Source organism: Brassica rapa, chromosome A05 (genome assembly GCF_000309985.2).
Source record: "Brassica rapa cultivar Chiifu-401-42 chromosome A05, CAAS_Brap_v3.01, whole genome shotgun sequence".
NCBI classification, from domain to species: domain Eukaryota; kingdom Viridiplantae; phylum Streptophyta; class Magnoliopsida; order Brassicales; family Brassicaceae; genus Brassica; species Brassica rapa.
Window position 1 is genome coordinate 24,834,910 of NC_024799.2, and position 23,206 is coordinate 24,858,115.

Sequence of the window (23,206 nt, forward strand, 5' to 3'; positions counted from 1 at the left end):
TTAATTTTCATACATGAACTTTCAAAATTTGGTTTTATCATACATTGACCTAATTTCCGTTAGTCAAACGTTGAGTTGTCGTTAACCGGTAATAGAAAACCGGCTAATTCCTACAACAACAGGGACCAATGATACATATCAATACATAAACACTTTACTTGTGCAAAAACATACATCAACTAATACAAAATTCAAATTCAATACATGAACTTTTGAAATCTGGTTTTAACATACGTTAAAGCTTGATATTTACCTAACTTCAACTAGTCAAATAATATCGAAGATAAATTGTCTGTCACGTATTGATTAAGTAAGGTTTTTAATGTATTATGTGGTAATTAAACTGTATTACGCGGTAATTGAATGAGAAAAATAAATCATGTATGTCAAACGATTTTTTTTGTGTGTAATTTATTAGTCAGTTTTTCTCTTTAATTTTTTCTTCAACTTTTACGACAACAGAAAACACTAACACCAAAAAAATGAAAGAAGACAAAATTGAACAAAGAGAAAAGAGAATTTCTTCGATAAGCTAAACATTTTCATTTCTCTCTGTCAATTACTACGTACGATGGTTTAATTATCACATAATACAATAAAAAACTTTACTTAATCAATACATGACATACCATTTATTTTCGGTATTATTTGACTAGTGGAAATTAGGTAAATCTATTTTATTAAATTTAATTACAAAATAAAACTAACATTATTTTTAACAGATTTATTACATCTTTTCTTTCCTTATTTTCACTCAACTTAACTACTTTATTAATTGCATTTTTTTCAAATAATTTGACAGCATGTCTTATAAAAATATAAAACAGAACTTACCTATTTTTAAGTGTTTTATTATATCTTTTACATTTTTTATACTTCTTAACTACTTCATTAAGATATGGATATCAAGTATACGGTTGGGTATGGATTGGTTCTTTCGGATATCAAATTTTTTTAGGTTTTGAAATTATGCTTTGTTCGGGTATTATAAAATTTTGGGTGAGATTCGAATAGGGTCTTTCAGATCCGGATGGCTTTGGTTTTTATGTATAGGAACATAATAATTAACAAAAATTTATATATTTAGGAATGTCACTAAATAATTTATAAAAAAATTAACAACAAATATCCGCACGGACGCGCATGTCAAGCTTTAGTGTATGTTAAAAACAGATTTCGAAAGTTCATGTATTGAATTTAAATTTTGTATTAGTTGATGTATGTTTTTGTACAGGTGAAGTGTTTATGTATTGATCTGGACCATTGATCACTGTTGATGTAGGAATTAGCCGATTTTCTGTTACTGGTTAACGACAGCTCAACGCTTGACTAACGGAAATTAAGTCAATGTATGATAAAACTAAATTTTGAAAGTTTGCGTATGAAAATTAAACTTTCTAGTAGTTGATGTATATTTTCGCACAGGTAATATGTTTATGTACTGATCGGGACCGTTGGTCCTTTGTTGATGTAGGAATTGGCCGATTTCCAGTCTTTAAACAATCGAAACAGTATGGGTTTAGTAAAACTGGGCCTTGCCCATAACACTAAAGCCCAATGGGTTGTTACACATGGCCACATCCGCACATTCTAGACAATGTCCAACTTCGTCTTCTCTCTCTCTCTCTCTCTCCCTCTCTCATCCGACAGAAACCCAAAAGCAGTTTCTCTCTCTCCGTTTACGACATCAGCGAAATCTCTAAAAGGTTTTTCTTCCTCTTCCTTGTGTTTGGTTACTGAACTTTCTCTCTTCTCTCCGTTCCATCTGATACCTTTCATTGTAGTGATCATCTTCTCTCTAAAGGTCTCACCTTTTTTCACATAAAAGTCAATTTAAACATTGTAATAGATTTAATTAGTTCCTCTAGCAAACACCCATTAATGCACTTTAGGTTCGTTGACCCTTGGTTCATCCACATGAGTGAGATTCATTTTAACTTGTTATCTGCCTGCTTCATCAGATGTTTTTCATACAAAACAGACCAATGTTTATAGCTTTATAGTTTGTGTCTCTAACAGATCATATTGGTTACAGCGTTTTCAAACCACATGGCCAACTTTGATGGGCCAGGGTTTGCAATGGTCGATGGCTACTGGATCCAAACCAAAGCCATCGACGTCGAACCATCAACCGACATCTCTCCTTACCTCTCCCGTCTCCTAGAAGACTGCGTCTGGAACGGTAATAGAGCCATCGTCTTCGACCTCTACTGGGACGTCAAATCTATCAACACAAAGTCAGAGTGGCGTCTCTCCTCCGTGAAGCTAAGCACCAAGAACCTCTGCCTCTTCCTCCGCCTCCCCAACCCCTTCACCGACCACCTCAAGGATCTCTACCGCTTCTTTGCTTCCAAGTTCGTCACGTTCGTCGGCGTTCAGATCGAGGAAGATCTAGTTCTGCTTAAGGAGAATCACGGGATTGTGATCAGAAGCTCATTGGAGATTGGGAAGTTAGCTGCGAAAGCTAGAGGGACTCCTATCGTTGAGTTTCTTGGGACGAGAGAGTTGGCTCATAAGATACTTTGGTATGATATGAGTAGGCTTGATTCGATTCAGTCTAAGTGGGATGAAGCTGGGGGTAATGATCGTCTCGAAGCTGCGGCTATTGAAGGTTGGCTTATTTATAATGTATATGATCAGTTGCAGCAGTGAGATGTTGTTGTTGTTCGTGGAGGACAATACTTGTTGAGTACTTGATTGTTTGCGCTTGGTTGGTTCCAGTTTGTGCATTTTGATCTCTTTGTTGGTTGTTATGAGTGAACAAAATAGTGTCTGAATAAAATAAAAAAAACTATGTCCGGCTTGTTTTCTTTGTTGTCTGTAAGAGCTTGAGACCTCAAGACAGTCATGACAACTGTAAGTTTAGATCTTATTAACTAATCAGCTATAGGACGTATGCTACAAGTCGTCTACGTTATAGCAGAACTTAGGAATTTATAAAAGACAGCCAACGCTAAAGAGACTCAGTTATAAAACTTGCAAGAAGCTCAAAACGTTAGCTTTCTCTGCTTAACTTTTGTCAGTTCGCAGTTTCTGCGGTTGTAGTTATCTTCGTGTAATGAAACTCTTATCTGTAAACGGTGATGAACAGGTGTGGTCGAAGCTAATCCTTTCTTGATATATTCTTGCAACTCCTTTATAGGTATCGTCGCCAAGAAGCTCTTAAGATACTCCACTAGCATTGATTAATTACACCACTGAACAAGGTGTTGCAACAAGTATAGATATGATGCCAAACAATGAACTGTGCTAAAATCATCTGATTCTGGATCCATCAAACTAGAGAACATTTGTAACTTATATTATTTTCTGTGATGACTAATCATTTTAGCACTAACAAGAAATGAAACTGTTCAAATAATCAAATTGCAAAACCCCTTAAAGGGTCTCTTAATTAGTTTTTAATAATTTTTAAAGTGTAAAAATGAGTTAAAAGACTTAGAAAGAGATTTAAACATTTAAGTGGTTTATTGCAAGTCTCTTAACTATGGGTTCTTTAAAAAAAAATATAAAACACTTTCATTACAACAAACTTTACCATAATGCACAATCAAAAAACTTCAATTGATCAATGATATTGAACTAACCGGTAGTTCTTGGTCTGAAACGTTTTCTTCAAGCTCAGGGCACTTCTTTCTTTCTTTCTATCTAAGCGTACGCCGAGACTCCTGTGGATCCCAGAACATTGCATACAGATAAAGATACCTAAATTAACACTAGCCCATCTTGGACCTCTGCAAAGAAAATGATATATAAAAGTAGTATTAGCCAAATAAATATATAACTGAGCCAGCATAATTCACATGATCAGTTTTTATAACTGAGCCAGCATAACTGAACCATCAAACAATTCTACACCATCAATGACCAATTAACCATCAATATGATCAGTTTTTAAAACCAAGAGATTCAGCATTGTAAAAGAAATGCACAGAGAGCTAAAGCAGTTTTCGTAATGAAAACAATTCTTATTTTACGAAAAAAAAGAAGAACTCATGCTTCTTCCCATCTCTCCTGGATTTAACATTCTCCTGGATTTAACATCCACAAATTTTACATTCTATAATTTTCTCATAGATGAGAAAACAGTAACAGAAGGAAGCAGAAGAAGGAGATGGATATGAATGATAATGATGAGAAGGTAACATAACGTCTTTATGGGAGTGTTCTACAACTCCAAAACTAAACCCACCAACAAAATCTTCCTTATTACATCCCGCTCTTGTTCCCATTAAGCTAAGAACACAAAACCCACTCAAAAAGTCTCAACCTTTACCAGAAACACCACTTATTAAACCTTAAAACTCGATTAAAAAAGCAGAACAGAACACATAAACATCAGAACAAGAAACCCCTTTTTTTTGTTATGCTTTGTCTCTGTAATGGAAACCAAATTGAAGTAGGATCATGAAAAACTACTCATGAATGTCACAAATTTGTCCATAACATTTCATCAGATCAAATCGAAGTAGGATCAATACACCGGCGAACAGAATAAAAATCACCAGTTAGATTCAGAAAGATTATTACTCTTAAAACTCAATTCCGAGCAAACACAATCCACCAAAATCGAAGAGAAGGAGAAGGCCTAAGGAAATACCCGACTTTAACGGCGAGAGCGAGAGCGGCTCTCCTTCTAGGTTTGGAGTTTTGACGAACGTGAAAGGCTCAGACAAACGACGACGATTTCACCGTGACACCGAAAGGCTCAGACAAACGTAGTAGAAGATGATTTGAGACTGATTTTTTCTCCCACCGAAGTCTCCTCCCAAAACGATTTCACCGCGACGCGTGGCTCAAAAACCGTCTCTTCTGTTGCCTAATTAAGAGACGTCCCTTGTGTTAGTTGCTATTTTTCATTTTCTTTTTATTTTTAATTAAGCTGAAAACCCTATTAAGAGCCCCCGATAATGGTGCTCTAACCGACAAATATATCAATTTAAATCATTAGTTTTTATCAATTTAACTACTCCCTCTTTCCACAAAAGTAGAAGTTTTGAAATTTTCACCCACCTCACAAAATAATTTTACAATGTCAAAAGAAATTTTTTTAGTAACTTAACTTCAAAAGAGTAAACCTTGTTTCAATAGTAATTGTCTTAATTTATATGGATAAAAATAATTAAAAATTACACTGAAAATACAAAAACTTATATATTTGTAAAATGAATAAATATCTCAAAACTTCTGTTTTCATAAAAAGAGAGAGTAACAGATAAACGCAATCATTTTTAAGAACTCATCCCAAATAAATAATGAGAAAAAGACCAAAATAACACTAAATCAAGTTTTTGTTCCCAAACTAGCACTCAAAGCCAAAAGTCACAAAAATAGCACTCAAGGGGTGGGATATAGAGTTTAGAATTTAGGGTTTAGGGTTTAGAGTTTAGGTTTTAGGGTTTAGAGTTGAGAAGTGAGGTTTTGGGATAAGATTTCAAATTTTAAAATAAAAAAATTTAAATTTTTCAAAAGATAAAATGCTATTTTGGTCATTTTAGTTTTTGAGTGCTATTTTTGTGATATAAACTTAGAAAGGTGCTATTTTGGAGATTTGCCCATAAATAATTAAGTAAAACATTTAAATAACTTGTTTTATTAATATAATATTTGTTTAATGGATCATTTATAAATTATTTTAATTCTGTATGATAATAATGGAAATAGTCACAAATAAAACAGTATTAGCTGGATCATTAAGGAGAAACATTAAAAAAAAAATATTTTGACAAAACAGAAAGATTAAAACGTGATTAACGTGATTATTAGGTGAAACGCATAGCTGTTTCTCGGATTTTGGGCTTACAAAATCTGACATTGGCCCACCACCGTATCCTCGCTGTCAGCTCAGCTCCCTTTAAAACTGATCTCCTCCGATTTCTCTCGATCTCTCTCTCACTCATCTAATCTTAAAAACCTACTGCTGCAAACGGAGAAGAGATGTATAGCTCACTTGAAACGACGGCTCCGGCGACGTTGGAACCTCGAGGTATGTCCTTTTGAAACTGCATGTCCATAGCAAACAAAAAAAAAGGATTGATAGTTATGAAGTTCGAGAGATGTACGGATCTGTATCTTCAGTTAATTGTCGTATTAGTTTCTCTTTAACGGTTTGCTAGTTTAATTGCGATGCCTAGTTGGGATTTTAATGCGGATGTTTTGAGTTTATCACAGTAAATGTTAGTGCTGACGTCATTGAAACATTTTTTTTTGTTCAAAAAGCCTTATGCTAATACTACTAAGGCAGAAGTTCCAGAAAAAAAATTGTTTCAAGGAAATAGATTTTTTTATATTTTTACAATTTTCAAGAAAATTAAATGATTTTAATAAATTATTATTCAATAAAAAATATTAAAAATTATAGAAAACAATATATTTATTATAGTAATTTAACGTGTGAAAATACTAAAAAAAAATATATCTTTGTGAAATCGAGAAAATATGAAATTTTTATTATATATTTCTTGGAACAGGAACATCCGAGAATGACATGATAAGGAGTGGAGGAGACAAACTGGTACTGAAGGGGTTAAAGTTCTACGGTTACCATGGAGCCATTCCAGAAGAGAACACTTTGGGGCAGACGTTCCTTGTTGACATCGACGCGTGGGTGAGTCTTAAAAAGGCTGGTCTATCTGATAACTTAGATGATACAATCAGCTACGTTGACATTTTCAGGTTAGCTATTTTATCACTACCACTTAGGTTGTATAAAACATCCATGATCCAGACTATCTGATGATTCATGTCTAATTATATTATTTGCAGCATAGCTAAAGAAACTGTTGAAGGGCCACCACTGAACCTTCTAGAGGCAGTAGCGGAACGCATCGCGTCCAGGACGCTTGAGAAGTTTCCTCAAGTAACTGCTGTTCAGGTGAAGCTATGTAAGCCAAATGTTGCACTTATCAAAAACACTATTGATTACTTAGGGGTCGAGATTTTCCGACAGCAAAAGCACTTCTGATTCAAGGAACTGGTGAATGTCCCTCCAAACTTTGTGTTCAATAAAATCCTTTGTCCTGACAAAGAGAATTGTATCCGGTGAAATGAAATTATCTTATTTATCTTTCAGTTTTTGCTCTTTTATATTAGGCATCAAGAAGTTTCAGAATGTTTTCAGTTAATGTCATCGAGAATTACAATGTGACTATAAAAGCAAAATCAACATTCGGATAAAGCCGATAAATTACTCGTCCCTATCAATATGCTCTGCGCGGTTTGTTTCGTGTGCATCTGAAAACCATACAACACAAATCAATACTGAATCCCTTGCGACTGTACTGAGATGGAGAGCTTCAACGTCAAGCAGTGGTTGAGTGAGATCCACAAATATGCTAATGAAAGTGTTTGCAGGCTTGAGATTAAAATGCTTGAAAGTAAAAGCTGTTTCCTCCGAAACTGGAAAGGTTTGCTCTTTTAACATAAGCACATCTTTTGACCTTTTGAAACATAAGTCAACATTATATATGGTATTAGTTGTCGCATCCTTGCCTTTGACTAACATACCACATGTTGGCTTATCACTTATGTTTCAAAAATAGATAAAATAAATGATGGATGACATGTATATACACACACACACAAAATGTCGTTAGTAGTCTCCCGTTTGAGACAATATAGCACAAATGCTCTATTGATGGTGAAGTGAATTTACACAAATATGTAACAGTTTCTATTTTGGTATCTATTGAAATAAAGTTTACTGACAGCTAGACAACCTCATCCTCTAAAAGACCAACAATAAACCTCAATCCGTTCGAATGGGCATGCAACTGTAAATATTTTCAGCCGGATCTTTGCTTGTAGAACAGTGTCGAGATCAACTATATATGATGATTATTCACTTTATATATCCAACATACCTAATTATATTTTACCAAAAAACAAAAAATACCTAATTATACGTTCATAACAACATGAAAAGCGTTTAGCAACAGGGTTCAGACCCTGATCCCTATCTAAAAGGATATTCTGAAATTGAAAAACCAAGGTCTGGGACACAATGAGGATACTCGAATGTGAAAAGGAAATGGGGACAGTTTCAACAAAGATCTTAGTACTAGCCAGACCTGACAGGTTCTGAGATTGACAGGTCCTATAGTGAGTTAGTATCAGGGAGTATGGTTATCGGCTGCAACTCCAAAATTTTCAGTTATAGCTTGGCTTGCGATCCGAGATAGACTGGCCACGGGGGAGAGAGTCTTGAGATGGAACCCGCAGGGAGATGCAACATGTGTGCTCTGTAATGGTACAATGGAAACGAGGGATCATTTATTCTTTAATTTGATGCCCCTATTCTGAAGCGATATGGCAGAAGTTAACTACGAAGCTGGATGGTGCGAGGAACACAACTATCTGGTCTGAGCTACTTGATCTGGTGATGGACAAGACAAGGGATAGCACAGTTTTATTTCTTATTCGATATACCTTTCAGGTTGTGGTATACTCGATGGCCAGAGAAGAACAATAGGAGACATGGCGAAGCTCCACAAAGCGCAACTCAAATTGTCTAGTATATTGACAAACTGGTCCGGACCCGCATCGACTCACTACGAAGACATGACAACGGACGATATAGCAAAGCTATGGGAGTGTAGTTTGCTACTAGATGAAACTTTTTTTTTCTTTAATAATTTAAAAAATTCAAATTCCTTAAAACAATGACACATTGTACAAAAGTATTTTTTTTGTCTTGAATAAATTTAACACTCATTAAAAGAAGTGTTTATTAGCAACAAAAAAAATAGTTTTAAATGTGGTTGTGGCATGTTTAAAAAAAAAAAAAATTCCGAGACGTGTTTCAGATAAAAAGCATGTAAGAAAATGCTGTATCCAGGAGGACTGAATCATCATGATATGTACAGTTGAAAATATTTGACACCGTGCAAAGGATGCCTAGTACTTTGTGATCGCACGGTTTGACTCTAGTCGCTACTTTTCCTCTGTTTTCTTACATATTTTTCTCTGTTGTTCTTTAGCAAAAGTAGAGCTGTGCTCGTCACTCTTATCTATCTTTCCATGTCTTTTGATTCCTTAGTCTAGGATCAAAAAATTGTACAATTCTTTTTGTTGTTATAAAGTTAACATTTCAACAAAAAAAAATTAGAGTTGAATATATGTTGCCTTAAAAAAACACTCATTCTACATGTCACTTTGAAACTTTCACATAGATTAAAAAAATAATTTGAATGTATTTATTTTTTTATTAATTGCATTTCGTAATTAATATTAAACTTAAAATAAGTATAAATTGCATCAAAATTCTAAAATAACATTTTTGTGTCATAAAAAGTATTAAACTGGCCCTTTCTGTGAAACAGATAAATTTGTTTTATATTTGAATAAAAGTGCATATAGAAAAAAGAAAATATCAAATGTTTCAGGTTTATGATGTCTAATATTTGTGCTCATCATGTTTCACCAACTGAAATATCAAATGTTTAAGAGATCATATCTAAGTTTTGCGCTCATCATGGTTCACCAATTGATGTATCAAAAATGTAATTAAGCCTTTATATATAGTCTGATGACACAGTTTTATGCCAATCATATAACTCTGTGTGAATGCATTAATTTTTGTTGTTGTAAAAAAGAGGAGACAAACTCTATGTCCACAACACAGACTTTAATTTTTTTTTTTTGTTTAAAACACAGACTTTAATTTCTGATTCAAAAGTTTCTCCATGTTTGAGAAATCGTACCAAAAACTCCCTTCGCACTTCCTTTTTTTTTTTAACACTTACAAGTGTCATAATGCGGTCTTACTCCTTTAGATATCACTTACAAGCTAAGCGAGGACTTCTCTAGTGGGTAGAAATGGTATTACCAAAAACAATTTATCAAGAAATCCAAATAGCAAATGGAATCCACATTTTCTTTTGAGCTTACGTTTACTCCCCCACCACCAGCCTGATTAATTACATCAATACCATATTAAAGATATATAGATACATTCGTACCTATCAAGTTTACATTCTTACGTATCAAATATATCTCTTGCTCACCAAGTCTATATCTCTTGCATGTCAAGCGTATCTTCCTTATTTATAAAGTCTACAATATATATATTTTACATTCATTAATAATACTAGTTATCAATGTACGAAACTTATACGGTACTATAACAAAACTCGATATAATCATTATAGTGGGTAGTAATGATAGATGAATAGCTGGATCACCATTCACCAAACACGAATATCACATTGTATGATTGTGGAAAGAGTTTGGTGAAATGATTAAAATGTTTGTTGAATTTTGGGCCTATAAAATACCTAACATTGGGTTACACCCCCTTATCATCTGCTTCATTTCTCTTCACGCTTGAAAACTCAGTTCTTCCTATCTCTCTGTTCTTTAAATCCATTGCCGTGAAAGGAGGAGTAGATATGTATAGCTCGCTTGAAACGACGGCTCCGGCTACGTTGGAACCGCAAGGTATATCCCAAATCTCATCACAAGTCAGTAACAAATGTTTTTTTTGGACATTTATGACTTAGTTGGGTAATGAAGATTGGATCTGATATTCTTCAACTAATCTTCGAATTACTATCTCCTTGAAATGATTTACTGTTCAAACAAAACCTTTGTTTAATTTGGTGGTTTCTTCATTTGTCAGTTATACATTAAAGATGCTCTAATGGGGACTAATAAGATGGATCGTTTGAGTTTATTACAGTAAATGTTTGCTTAAAATAAGTAATTAAAGATAGTGTCTGGTCAGGGCTTTCTCTGAGCATAGGCTGGTGAAACAATTGTTTATGGTCCCCAAAATTGTAGGAAAAATTTACATATATATGGTTTTAAATTTGTCAAAAAAATAAATTATATAAACCCTTACTAAATCATCTATAGTCTCCAAAATCTCAGGACATGTCATTTAACTTTTGCAATCTCTTGTGTGTATAGATTGTGACAAGGAACATGTGGATGAAAACATTTCTATATATTTTGTTCGTCAGTGTTAGGCTTATTTGCAGTTTTACTATATACTTCTTGGAACAGAAACATCGGAGAAAGATTTGCCAATAACTGGAGGAGACAAACTGTTACTGAAAGGTTTAAAGTTTTACGGTTTCCATGGAGTCATTGCAGAAGAAAGGACATTGGGGCAGATGTTTCTTGTTGACATTGATGCGTGGGTGAGTCTTAAAAAGGCTGGTGTGTCTGACAACTTAGCAGATACAATCAGTTACGTTGACATTTTCAGGTTAGCTCTTGCCCATTTACCAATATACCCACTTAGACTTTTTGATCCATGTCTTAACTTTAGTTATGGTTTATTGGTGGGAAAATGATCTATGCAGCATAGCTAAAGAAATTGTTGAAGGGCCACAACTAAACCTTTTGGAAGCAGTAGCGGAACGCATCGCGTCCAAAACGCTTGAAAAGTTTCCTCGGGTAACTGCTGTTCAAGTGAAGCTAGTGAAGCCAAATGTTGCACTTATCAAGAGCGGTATTGACTACTTAGGTGTCGAGATTTTCCGACAGCAAAAACACTAATTCAAGGAAACTGATGATATCCTTCTAAAGTTTGTGTTCAATAATCCTTTGTCCAGACAAAGAGAATTGTATCCATGAAATGTAATTATCATATTTTTCTTTCATTATTTTGCTCTTTGATATCAAGCATCAAGAATTATTCATTACAATTCTGTTTAGTCTACAACAACACAAATCAATATTATGATTGTACTGAGATGGAGAGTTTCAACAACGTCAAGCAGGTGGTTGAGTGAGATCCAAAGATATGTTAATGAATAGTGTTTGCAAGCTTCTTATTGGTAACAAGAATGAGAATATTTGAAAACAAGTTGTTTCCTCCGAGTCTTTAATACAAGTACATCTTTTGACCTTTTGAAACATAAGCCAACATTATATATGGTGTTAGTTGTCACATCCTTGCCTTTAACATGGTACATCTGTAACCTTTTGGCCTATCACTCGAGTTTGGAACACATTGTTTTGAGTATATAACTTTTAGGCTGGTCATGTCCATTACCATAGGATATGATTTTGAAAACGTGCAGCTAAGTCCAAAGAATGAGAACAAAGACAATTAAAGAATATAATATGGAAACCTGATTTATACTCTAGAGACCCAACTCGACTTCTTCCAAAACAATTTTTAGATGACATCCATATAACCAAAACAACTTCGACATTATTTTTCTCTTTTTATAAAATCGATTCAAACGTAGATTCATGCATCTAACACACAATTTGAAAATAGAATTTCATTCATGCACATTCTATCTGCTTCCTATTAAAAATCAAAGTAATTTATGGTATGTGTTCAAGTTTTATGAAATCAATATTCTTTTACAAGTTCTAGCACACTAATCAGACCAACATACCACATGTTGGCTCATGTTTCAAAATAGATAACATAAATGTTGGATGACTACATGCATAAACAAAAACTATAATTGTTTTCTTATACTTTTTTTTTTTGTAAAAGGGCATTCAATTGTTTTCTTATACTTTTGATTTAGTAACAAACTGATTTTGTAAAAGGGTATTTTTCTTAGCTTCCCATTTGATTTGGCACAAGAATAAGACAAAAACAGTGCTATAATTATGGTGAAGTGAATGACTATAACTCAAAATAGAACAGTTTCCGTTTTGGTATATAGATTGCATTAAAATCACACTTCATAAGTTCATCTTGCATTTAAAGTAGATATATTCCTTTTATAGGAAATAAAAAAACAGAAGGGTTCATTGATATAAGTCAACTGACAGCGACACTTAACCGACCTTTAAAAAAAGTTGTATAAAAGTCAACAAAAGAAAAACCTCAATCCGTTTCGAATGGGCGTGCAACTGTACTCACTTTGGGAATTGAGACTTTTCTCTCTTTTCCCTTTTGCATTTTCCCGAGGAAATGAGAGAAAGAATATAAAGAAAACACCTCCACGTTCTTTTTCCCGTCTCGTAGGTAACGCATATCAGGAGCTAGCTGTGCTTTTGAGCTTCCTTTTTTTTTATAATTTGCCGTACCCTTGATGTTCTCCTATTGTAGCTTCTTGATCTGGACGATCTTTGATCTTCTTATCAACCTTGATTGATTGATTTGGATCAAATATCTAATAACAGAAATTTTCGGTTTTGGTTCTGTTTTTTAATCTTTGATTTGAAGATTCTTTGTGTTATTTTTTTATTTTTCAAAAGGGATTCAATATTGAAATGTGAGTATGGAGAAGAAACGAGAGATCTGTGAGTACAGAGAGAGACTTGACAAGACCTTGTCGTCTCCCGACCTCACCAATGAGCAAACTCTCAAAACGTTAATCAGACAACAACTCTATCAAGGTTTCGTTTTCTGTTCTTGTTGTTGTGTGTTTGCTATATAAATCTAAAACTCTGTTGCTGCTGCTTTATTCTTTGCTTTGCGTTAATGTTTGTTTTTAACAGAGTGTACTGTGGATGTATTGGATCAAAGAGTATCTGATCTATCTAGTATACTTGAGAAGCTTAGGAGTGCATCAGCAAAGGATCAAGATTTGTCTCAATCAACCAATGAAGCATCGCGTGGTGATTGGAAAGTATGTTTTCATTTACTTATTTCTGATTTTTTTACTTTGAAAACAGAACTGTCCTAATGTAGCAAAGTATTATCCTCTTTTTTAACAGGTGAAACATGATCATGAAGACTGTCGTGTTATGTACCGTGAAGGACTTGAAGGAAGCCCTTTCCACACATTGCTCGTTGAAGGTTACATGGATGGCCCTATCCAAGACTGTAAGTTTTCTCAAGTGTTTGAACTGGTACAGGAAACAAAAAAATATTTGTTTTTAAATAACTAGGAGGTTTTGGGCGGGCCGAAACCCATAATCCCCTCAAATCCGAAACCAGAACATGTAATATTAGTTTTGTTTCATTTGGGTTGTAACTGTGTTTAATGCAGGTTTATGTGTATCATGGGAATCATCACTCTACGAGAAATGGTGATAGTGTCTTTTTCCTTCTGTTTTATGCGTATTTTGGTTTCACTTATCTGAGATGGGAACTAATGGATTCTATGTCTTACAGGTGGCCAATCTCTGCATTTCCAGCATTCAGAATCTTACAAACTAAAAGTTTGCAAAAGGAAAAGATCAATGAACAAATATGTTTAGTGAGGTCAGTTTCACATATTGCAAAGTTCTTTTTCTTTCTAAATTTGAAGGTTTTGATGATGTTTTTTTTGTAAGAAAAGGATGAAAGTACCGTGGCCAATGGCAAACAGAGAAGCTGTTTTGCAGTTTTTCTTATTCGAATACTTTAAAGACGGTTTAGTCATCATTCTACTCAACTCGGTAAAAATTGTGTTCATCCTAGTCTTCTTAGTGATTTTGACGCTATCCTAACACTCTCTCTGTTAGTATCATCTTTAGATCTCAGCATCAGAAGTAGAGAACTTCGACAAGAAGGGTGTATACGAAGCAGCGGATGCTGTGAGGGTTGATTTAGTAGGTGGCGTTGCTATACAAAAGGTGTCATCAGAGAGAAGTTACTTAAGGTAAATGTGAGTGAGTGGTCACACTCTAGATGTCCGCCTAAGCGGTAAATCAGGACTAAACGATTCGGTTTAGGTGTTAAAAACCCGATCTGGACGTCAAGCTAATCAATAATCTCCTATAAAGCACCTAGTTGCCCGCCTAACAGCTTCTTTGAACATTAATATTAAAACATATATAACCAGAAACTTGACATGGACTTTTCGTTATTTATAACTGTAAAACTTTTGTAGATACATATCGGAGATCGATATAAAGCTGGACTTGGTCCCTCCATCTTTAATAAATTTGGTGTCTAGGCAGCTCCTCGGCAACGGTTTCAAACTTTTCAAGAAGGTTACTTTTTCTTTTTCTTTTAAGTTCATAGAATTAATGATTTTCAGTTGCGTGATGTTGTGGTGTTTCGCTTGAACGTGTACAGACCATTGGTTCGGTGGCTAAATCTGATGACTACAGGAGAGTTTTAGCTGATCCATTGTATACTATGATACGTCAAGCTCTGTATTCTACTGATGAAATCTGCCAAACAAATGTGTTCCATAGCCAAGATGAAAGTGGTTGCAAAAGAGATGATCATGAGATTGAGGAAGAAGAATGTGGTGATGATGAAGATGAAGATGAGAATAAAAGTGTTTCTTCTTCTTCTTCTGGAGAGGAGGATGAAAGTTACATTGGGAAGACCTACAATGGTAAAACACTTTTCTGCATAAGTCCAGAGGTGAAGCAAGCTTTAGGGACATTAGAGAAAGTGATAACAATGGTTAGAAAATCCAGAACAGATAATAATAATAATAATAAGACATCATCAACATCTTTAGAAGAAGAAGAAGAAGAAGCATCCTCATCGTCACCAAAGCTACATTTAGAAAGAGCTGAGATTGTTTCAAGCAGCAAAGTTTGTACTCAAAGTCCTAACACTGAGGTTCTTGATGAAGCGTCACTCACACATTATCATCACAACAACAACAACAACAACAATCGGTAAAAAGTTAAGGAACTTCAAGAAGTTATGTTTGCTAATGGATTAAATAATTTAGACCTTTTAAGAATTGTTTACAGGCGAAGTGGATCAAGTTCTTTTGCAAGAGAAGGCAACAAAATAGCTCCTACGACAACCCCTGAGGTCACTAGGATAACAATCTCACAAGCCACAACCCTTTTCAACCAAACAGAAGAGAACAGTGACGACAAGCCAAGCGGATTAAATGGAGTTAAGAGCTCGGTTCTGCAGAGAAAACGTAAACCACGCTGCTTCGGAATCAGGTCATGGATGAGAAGGACCTGAAAATAGTTTATACCAAATACTACAACATATAGGAAACATCAGATTGTTTCTAGTTACACATTTGGATACTTTAAAATTTGCAACAAGTGTTTCAGCAAATACATCAAAGTTTACAAGTGTCTTTCTTGAAACCAAATATCATTGATAAAGTGTTTTTAATTCAATCAAAATAAGCATTTTCTACTAGCCATTTATTGTTTTCAGAATCAATGCTTTGATAATATTTGACTTGTTCAACAATAAATTCTAAACAACCTTCATTTGTGAATGAAATTGAAAGGTATTTGTTCCAAAAAAAGAAATTACCGCTCTTTTATATCTCGTTGACTTGGCCCAAATTATATTTTCATATATTTAAAATCCTTAATTTAACAGTTAACAAAAATATCTATTTTTAGCGTGTGAAAAAAGTATATAGTTACTAGGAGATAAAGAAAACAAGAATTTCCTTAAGCAACTTAAGCAATTTGTTCTTAACAAAAAAAAAAAAAAAAAGCAATTTTTTCATATTTTTTTAATTATGAGGTTGGCTATTTTATTAATAGTTTTTGGTATTTTCATGTTCCTCGTTCTGAACCATGTTAAAGGTAATCTATTTTTTTAATAAGAACAACAATTGATCTTATTAAAAAGATTGTTTGAAAAAGCAAGAAAAATATTTTTTTACAAAACCTATAATATCATTGTTCAGCTAAAACGTTGATGTACATTAATGAAATTATTTTTTCCTGTTGTTATTTTGAAACAGTAGAAGTGGATGCACAATATATACCTCCGTGCAGATATTTTAAGGGAAAAACTGGAAGATGTGGTCCTGATGGAAGCAAGAAGTGTGAAAATGAAATGAAGTCACCACGAACCAGCCAAACGTTTGCCCGTTGTGACTGTCAAAACATTCAAATTTCACGTCAAGATGGCTATGGTTGCACTTGTTTTACTAAACTTCCGTGCAACGGCTAAGATCATATATCAGAGTATATACTAATGAATAAGATATAGGAACATAATTGTTCTTTGCTTATATATGACTGACTTTATATATGTCTGTCTTTTGTTTTGTTTAACAAATTTAATTACTTTTCATTCTAGAATAAACAATATAATTACTTTTGCTTGTCGATCTTTTTTATTTTTATTTAATTAATTTCAAAAAATTATGAAACCTTTTAGGTAATTTAATATTAGTTTTACGAATTTAAATTATTATTTTCTATTTCAAAATTTAATTAATTTTTGCTAATAAATAGTGGAGATAAAAATAATAAATTTAACAAAATAAAAGATGATTAAAAAAATTCTTGACGATTTCTCGACGAACAATGAAATGGCCGTACCCGCCCGCGTGAAAAGAGAGTAATCTACTTTATTAAAACAGAAGTACACTTATAGAATAACCCTAAAAGTTACTTAATATTTACAGTCAAATGCCATTGAGAATTAAATTAGTTTTACATTAAAAATGATTGTCTTTTCCACTTATTCATTGTTTTCCTAAAATAACTCAAACTAACCACAAAAAAAGGAAACATATTATTAATAAACTCAAACAAACTACATATTTTTAAATAAATGAACAAACATAAATAATTCCCCTGCAATATCGACACCCTAACATTGCTTATTATATAAATCTCATCCTTAGCTTACGTAACCTGCACGAACATCAAATTATATAAGTAATTAAACTATGAAAAATTAACAATGATTCTCACACGAGTTGAACAATTTCAGTTCACTTAATTTCACGGTGGTGTCTGTAGCATATTTGTAACCACTTTATTATATTGAAATATTCCACTGACTTCCATATGTCCAAATAATTAATAATCATTATCTATCTTATTAAAATCTAATATTTTTGAATTGAAAATCTTTTTCCCTAACAATCTTCGGAAAAAAAAAATAGAAATATTTGCAGAATTTACTAATTTGTTTCTAAATAAGATTTCCCCTTCAATTTCGGAACAAGGAATATATATATATATAATTTGATCCATAACTACTAAACAATAAACATAATATTCGAATTTCAACAACATATTCTGCATACTAATCCAAACAAGAGATGCCTTACGAGGGTGGTTAAGATATTTTCTCAACTTTAGCGTTTTGTATTGCCTTCAAAAAAATTGACCCACACACTTGCGGAACAAGCATAAAATCTTATCATTTCCTATTTCAAATCATAACCATTAAGATTTTACCATAATTTCAAAAACAAGAAACATAATCAACAAAATATTATTTTCATTTATTTCACCTAATATGCCTTGCAAAATAAGCAAAGATATTTATTCTCAACTAGGGTATTGTCTCTCTACTATATATTCTATCCGAGTACAAACTCATTCTACACATTCTTTTACGACTTACCTCACAAAAAAATCATGTCTGCTAACAAAAGATTTCATTTGATCAGCGATCTTAAACCCTTTAAGGAAGTGTGGCATGTTCAAGTAAAACTGATTCACTCATGGATACAAAACCCACCTTACGCTGATGAAACATTAGAAATGGTTTTAGCTGATCAAACAGTTAGTTCTACTCTTTGTATTTTTTTTGAATTTTAGTAAAGTAGATCAGGATGATTAAGTGATGATCTAAGATAAATAACAGGTAAAACATTAGAAATGCCACGGTGTGATCAAATTATGTTACAGCAATATTTGTATTATGTGATGTATTTTTGCCATCATTTGTATAAAAATTTGATACATTATATAAGGTGTGAAAATTTTTAATTGCATTACGTAAACAGAAAAATACACCTGCCCGGTCGGGCGGGTCCAGATCTAGTAAACCCCAAAAGAAGAAGACTCGTCTCCAGTTACGTTCCTCATCTTCTACGCCGTTGACGATATACATAATTTCTCTTTGTCTCTTCTTCGGCTGATCAAACACGCAAGCGATTTCGAAAGTATCCATGGATTCTATTGATACTGGTGCTAGTGATGGAGCACCTAAAGCTCCGTGTAAAAGGTAACGTTTAGTAGTTAGAACGATGGGGATCATGTTGATACATATTTACAGTTTGTGTGATGTTGTGGTGTTTCACTTTGAACGTGTAAACAGACTATTGGTTCGGTGGCTAAGTCTGATGACTACAGCAGAGTTTTAGCTGATCCATTGTATACTATGATGATACGTCAAGCTCTTTATTCTACTGATGAAACCTGCCAAGCAAATGAGTTCCGTAGCCAAGAAGGAAGAGGTTGTGAAGAGATTGAATCAAAGTTGGAATCTTCACATTGCAAAGAGATGTTACTGAGATTGAGGAAGAAGGATGTGATGATGGTGAAGATGAGACTTTCTGCAATGCATTAGAATATGGACTGGCTCCTACAGGTGGCTGGGGATTGGGTATAGACAGGCTTGCCATGCTCTTGACAGACTCGCAGAACATCAAGGTCAGTATATTATCTCAATCTCTTGTTATTGAGTAATTGTTTTGGGGACAACTCATGAACTGAAAAAAAAAATGATGCAGGAGGTTATTCTCTTCCCGGCAATGAGACCACAAGACGATCCAGCAACCGTTAAAGGTATAATCTAATTGATAATGGGGTAATAACAATCCGTGGTAACTTTCTCACACATTTATTATGTTACAGGTTCTTTGCAAGCAGATAACAAAGGAGAGTAGAGCACAATTTTCATCTCTTATGCCTCTAAAGTTTGGTAGTCCAATTGCTATTGTGCAAATTTAATTTCGATGTACGAACAACCCATATTTTTACAGTCAACTTGTCATTATCAAAAACCTTTCAAGGCTTTTTTGGATCTCGTTTGTTGTTTTCTAATTGTAAATTCGTTCTCATATTAAAATAGCGCAAGATTTTGTTTCTATCAACCAATGATCATATAAAAGTATTACTTGCTCCATAATTTTTAAAGTTAAACCTATGATTTTATAATGTGTTATTGTCAAAGTGGTTGAAATGGCATGCTGTTGATAAACTAGTTTAGACTTACAGCTATTTAGCCTATTTTACTAGGATTGAAAGGGAAACAAAAAGTCGTCGATTGAAAGTAAACAAAATAGGTATCTTCATGAATGATGATCACATAAAAAAAGTCAGACAGCTTTAAGCTGTGGGTTGTAATTGGGTCTCGAATCAAATAATATCTAACATGACAGCCATAAGCCAACTCATCTCCTCTCTGGCTCTCTCCAACACATGTTTCATTGTGGCTCCTACCTAATACCTTTCATATTCATTTTTTTATGCTAAAACAATAAAACCAAAAAAGCCAAGCAAATTTTATGCCTACCGAGTACTACATATTTAGTTCCTATCTCAAATGGTTAAGTGGTGATGATAATGATACCATTCAAGTGGAGTACCTACCAAACAACCCACACACAAAACAACACCAAGTAAAAGAAAGTAAGAGAGATCCTTACTACTGAAGAAAAGATGGTAGTGGGTTCTCAAGTCTTTTTCTTTTGTTTCCCACTTTATGATTTATTTTTTCCATACACCACAAATCAATTAAAAAATTGAGAGTTCATATAATCTAATTACAATTTTTATAACCCAAAAACCAACCTGCCCAAAAATATTTTTTTAATATATTTATAGAAAAACCCAACAAACCCTCTTTTCATATTCCTTTGAAGAATGATTTGAACATTGCTGATGATGATGTTCCTCGTTTTCTTTCCTTCTCTTCCAAGCCTTCATTCTTCTCTAAGAACATGCGAATCATAACCTTTTGTGCGTGTTTACAGATATTCTTCAGAGATTTGTCTTTTAATAATCTCTTCTTGTTTGTGAATTCATCAGCATGTGCTTAAATACGAGTCTTTGCCAATAGCTCCAAGCATTCGACATGCTACTTCCAGCAACTTCCCTGTTGATTAATTAACAAAACAACTTTTAATTATTAGTTCATGATCACAATTAATTAATTCCAATCACAATCTCCTGTTACCAAATTAAAATATTTGGAAACGTGAAAAGATGCTCTAGGTAATGTTGATGAAGCTTCTAATGATTATTACTTCTGTTTGATATCTTACAATACTATCCTCATCACTCTCTACTATTAGCACATGATTAATACAAAATTCGAAGTTCACAGATTACGTTGATCACAAGAAATATAATTTGTATCCTCAAACCGATCCTAATCATGTTCCCTACCATTTCAAGCCAATTATAGTCACCATGCTAATGTTTCAAGAAACTAGATCAATTCATCAAATACCTAATGATTTCATCATTATGATTTATGACTATGTAAATAAAATTAATAGAAACCATAATCTATAAACCATAGACACACAACAGATAATCAATCAAATAAAAGATCAATCAAACGTACCTCTTCTTGGTTGAACAACTTTCTTAACCGGACTAGTCTGTTTCTTAACCGTCCCTTCCTCCTCAGGGAACAAAACACCATCAATCCCTTGAACCGAAATCCGACCGTCCGTGTAAATATCCGGATCAAACAGGTACGCAGACCGGTCACCAGAACCGAACTTAACCGAACCATCAGCTTCCTTCGCCGCAACCTTATGAGGAAAACGCAGCGTTTCATAGTTCACCTTCCCAAACCTCCTAACCGAATTATACATACTCTCCTCCGTCTGATACTCCGGTATAATGTGGTAGTACACGATCTGCTCCGGAGCTCCGGGCTCGCTCAGCTGATCCGTCGTCAGCTTCGCCATTGCTTCGTCGTTCGGAGCCAACACCGTGAGAACGTAACCTTCCGATACCAATCGTCCCATCTCCGTCGCGAGCGACGTCAGATTCACGAGAATATCCGCCATCTCGTTGTATCCGCCGTAATGCAACAGCGTGTGGATGAAATCTTTGACCTGAGCCTCGCCGTTGAAGTGGTGACGTGGACCTCCGGGTCCCGGAGCCGGTGCCGGAGCTAGCGACGGACCTGGAGCTATGGCGGATTGGATCGGGAGCACCGGCGGGGATCCGGCGGGAACCGCGGCGGCGGCGGCGGATTTCTTGAGACGGTTAGTTCTCGGGTCGACCTCCGGAGCTCCTTCGGGTAACACGGCGGAGATCGATCGGAGGTTTCGCCGCCGGTTGAAATCTTCTTGGACGGAGCGGGGGATTAAAAGCCGTTCGATCCCGTGGATCAACCCGTCGGGTCGGGTCAAATCATCGGGTCGGGTGATCACGGCGGAGTTCACTAGCCTCTTCCCGTTTCCTTTGGTTTTGCTCAAATGCAGCACTTGGTCGCTCCCTAGCGTGAGGTGCTTGACCCGACCCGAGTTCTCCTCGGGCCATTGGTTGGATCCGACTCGGGTGGGGACAATGTGTGACAAGAGCAGCGTCTGGAGGGATTTGAGGTTACCTGGTTGGAGCAAGAACCGTTTGAAATCCGGGTCGAGGTCGCGCTCCAGAGCTTCGTTGCGAGGGGCGAAAATGGTAATATTGTGACGGCCCACGGCGTCTTCGAGTTTCTGGAGGAGGAGAGCTTTCTCGACGAGCTCCGCGAGCTCGGTGTAATGAGAGTCGAGGAGAGCGACGAGGACTGAGTTTGAGTTTATCTGACCAGACCCGGTTTTGTTGTGGTGGCCCGGTTCGAGAGACGATGCAGTGACGAGGAGGAAGAAGAAAGTAACAGCGGAGCAACCATAGATGCAGCGACCCATGGTGCTCTGGAAGATTGTGAAAATGCTCTTCGGTGGAGAATATACTTCGTGTTCAGTGATTAATTGAAGCGTCGGTGATCGGAAAGTGGGAGTGAGGGACAGGCAAGAAGAAGAAAGAAAGATGTGAGAGAGATGTGTGAGTTTGGCTGGTCTCTTCTTGTCTATGTTGTGTATCAAAACAAGTTTGGGTTTTCGGACAGGCTGGTGGTGGGGACCACACGGTGTCTGAAAATTTTAATTATTTTAGCTGACTTTGGCTTTTTATGCCTTCGGCTCGACTCGGCTCGACTTCCATTACGTTTCAATTATTTTCTGGCTAAATCTTTTGTATAATCACCAAATAAACACCACTTTCTTTTGTCTTTATTAACCTATTTTGTAATAAACAAAAATAGTACTACTATTTCAGACCAAACAAGTTTTATATTAGAACATTTCCGATAAATTCTACTTTACCAATTGAGTAACTATTTATTTTGGTCAGTAATCTACGTATCAACTGACCATGTGCAACAAAGGAATGGTGATTGTACCAAAACATTAAAGAATTCGATATTCATTTATATATAGTTGCAACTGTATAAAATAGCAATGTGTAACTACTGGCGGATCTATTTGAGTTTTGACTGACGGAGATGTCACTTGTAACTTAAAATTATCAAATTCTTGTAACTTACCCAAAATTTAGTTATTTGTCTCTCTATTAAAAAATCATGTTTTAGCTTTATGTGTATATTTACATATAATTTGCCTCCAATAAATTTTTGTTCAACATCCACCCGTCAAATACG

The 23,206-nt window shown here is 34.9% G+C and overlaps 5 protein-coding genes and 2 long non-coding RNA genes across 10 annotated transcripts; 5 read left to right on the plus strand and 2 right to left on the minus strand.

The window, feature by feature from the left end:
* The first annotated feature begins 1,549 nt into the window (after positions 1-1,549).
* Positions 1,550-2,848, plus strand: LOC103870311 (protein RISC-INTERACTING CLEARING 3'-5' EXORIBONUCLEASE 1). Of its 3 annotated transcripts, none has more exons than XM_009148435.3 (2): positions 1,550-1,706; positions 2,036-2,848. In XM_009148435.3, the coding sequence occupies exons 1-2, from the start codon at positions 1,598-1,600 to the stop codon at positions 2,650-2,652; spliced, it is 726 nt and encodes a 241-aa protein (XP_009146683.2). In that variant the 5' UTR covers positions 1,550-1,597; the 3' UTR covers positions 2,653-2,848. The 3 variants fall into 3 exon arrangements, with proteins under 3 accessions (XP_009146683.2, XP_009146684.1, XP_009146685.1); XM_009148436.3 differs by having other exon boundaries at positions 1,594-1,706; positions 2,020-2,848; XM_009148437.3 differs by having other exon boundaries at positions 1,615-1,804.
* Positions 2,849-3,425: 577 nt separating this feature from the next.
* Positions 3,426-5,459, minus strand: LOC103870310. The gene is made up of 2 exons (XR_633391.3): positions 4,601-5,459; positions 3,426-3,734 (listed from the first exon to the last, which is right to left on the minus strand). It is a non-coding gene; the product is annotated as an uncharacterized LOC103870310 (long non-coding RNA).
* Positions 5,460-5,783: 324 nt separating this feature from the next.
* Positions 5,784-7,086, plus strand: LOC103870313 (dihydroneopterin aldolase 1). The gene is made up of 3 exons (XM_009148438.3): positions 5,784-5,986; positions 6,471-6,675; positions 6,766-7,086. The coding sequence occupies exons 1-3, from the start codon at positions 5,938-5,940 to the stop codon at positions 6,962-6,964; spliced, it is 453 nt and encodes a 150-aa protein (XP_009146686.1). The 5' UTR covers positions 5,784-5,937; the 3' UTR covers positions 6,965-7,086.
* Positions 7,087-7,331: 245 nt separating this feature from the next.
* LOC103870314 (dihydroneopterin aldolase 1) lies at positions 7,332-11,628 on the plus strand. The gene is made up of 3 exons (XM_009148439.3): positions 7,332-10,437; positions 11,005-11,209; positions 11,307-11,628. The coding sequence occupies exons 1-3, from the start codon at positions 10,389-10,391 to the stop codon at positions 11,500-11,502; spliced, it is 450 nt and encodes a 149-aa protein (XP_009146687.1). The 5' UTR covers positions 7,332-10,388; the 3' UTR covers positions 11,503-11,628.
* A 259-nt stretch (positions 11,629-11,887) lies between these two features.
* LOC103870315 lies at positions 11,888-15,973 on the plus strand. 2 transcript variants are annotated; one of them, XM_009148440.2, is made up of 11 exons: positions 11,888-12,940; positions 13,174-13,314; positions 13,417-13,547; positions 13,636-13,744; positions 13,911-13,950; positions 14,036-14,125; positions 14,202-14,301; positions 14,380-14,504; positions 14,736-14,838; positions 14,924-15,483; positions 15,562-15,973. In XM_009148440.2, exons 2-11 carry the CDS (start codon positions 13,197-13,199, stop codon positions 15,785-15,787), a joined length of 1,602 nt encoding a protein of 533 aa, XP_009146688.1. In that variant the 5' UTR covers positions 11,888-12,940; positions 13,174-13,196; the 3' UTR covers positions 15,788-15,973. The 2 variants fall into 2 exon arrangements, with proteins under 2 accessions (XP_009146688.1, XP_018514285.1); XM_018658769.1 differs by lacking the exon at positions 11,888-12,940 and having other exon boundaries at positions 12,947-13,314.
* A 785-nt stretch (positions 15,974-16,758) lies between these two features.
* LOC103870317 lies at positions 16,759-19,637 on the plus strand. The gene is made up of 4 exons (XR_633393.3): positions 16,759-18,766; positions 18,860-19,194; positions 19,275-19,329; positions 19,399-19,637. It is a non-coding gene; the product is annotated as an uncharacterized LOC103870317 (long non-coding RNA).
* Positions 19,638-20,192: 555 nt separating this feature from the next.
* On the minus strand, positions 20,193-22,577 carry LOC103870318 (fasciclin-like arabinogalactan protein 18). Its single transcript, XM_009148442.3, has 2 exons — positions 21,116-22,577; positions 20,193-20,641 (listed from the first exon to the last, which is right to left on the minus strand). The coding sequence occupies exons 1-2, from the start codon at positions 22,413-22,415 to the stop codon at positions 20,571-20,573; spliced, it is 1,371 nt and encodes a 456-aa protein (XP_009146690.2). The 5' UTR covers positions 22,416-22,577; the 3' UTR covers positions 20,193-20,570.
* Between the last annotated feature and the right edge of the window lie 629 nt (positions 22,578-23,206).

Bases quoted from the DNA above. Each gene is read 5' to 3' on its own strand.
- LOC103870311 (XM_009148435.3), top strand. From the start codon at position 1,598: ATGTCCAACTTCGTCTTCTCTCTCTCTCTCTCTCTCCCTCTCTCATCC. The intron at 1,707-2,035 runs GTTTTTCTTCCT...TATTGGTTACAG, and splicing joins ATCAGCGAAATCTCTAAAAG to CGTTTTCAAACCACATGGCC.
- LOC103870313 (XM_009148438.3), top strand. From the start codon at position 5,938: ATGTATAGCTCACTTGAAACGACGGCTCCGGCGACGTTGGAACCTCGA. The intron at 5,987-6,470 runs GTATGTCCTTTT...TTCTTGGAACAG, and splicing joins GGCGACGTTGGAACCTCGAG to GAACATCCGAGAATGACATG. The intron at 6,676-6,765 runs GTTAGCTATTTT...TATTATTTGCAG, and splicing joins AGCTACGTTGACATTTTCAG to CATAGCTAAAGAAACTGTTG.
- LOC103870314 (XM_009148439.3), top strand. From the start codon at position 10,389: ATGTATAGCTCGCTTGAAACGACGGCTCCGGCTACGTTGGAACCGCAA. The intron at 10,438-11,004 runs GTATATCCCAAA...TTCTTGGAACAG, and splicing joins GGCTACGTTGGAACCGCAAG to AAACATCGGAGAAAGATTTG. The intron at 11,210-11,306 runs GTTAGCTCTTGC...TGATCTATGCAG, and splicing joins AGTTACGTTGACATTTTCAG to CATAGCTAAAGAAATTGTTG.
- LOC103870315 (XM_009148440.2), top strand. From the start codon at position 13,197: ATGGAGAAGAAACGAGAGATCTGTGAGTACAGAGAGAGACTTGACAAG. The intron at 14,505-14,735 runs GTAAATGTGAGT...AAACTTTTGTAG, and splicing joins TCAGAGAGAAGTTACTTAAG to ATACATATCGGAGATCGATA. The intron at 14,839-14,923 runs GTTACTTTTTCT...GAACGTGTACAG, and splicing joins GTTTCAAACTTTTCAAGAAG to ACCATTGGTTCGGTGGCTAA.
- LOC103870318 (XM_009148442.3), bottom strand. From the start codon at position 22,415: ATGGGTCGCTGCATCTATGGTTGCTCCGCTGTTACTTTCTTCTTCCTC. The intron at 20,642-21,115 runs GTACGTTTGATT...ATTAATCAACAG, and splicing joins AGTTGTTCAACCAAGAAGAG to GGAAGTTGCTGGAAGTAGCA.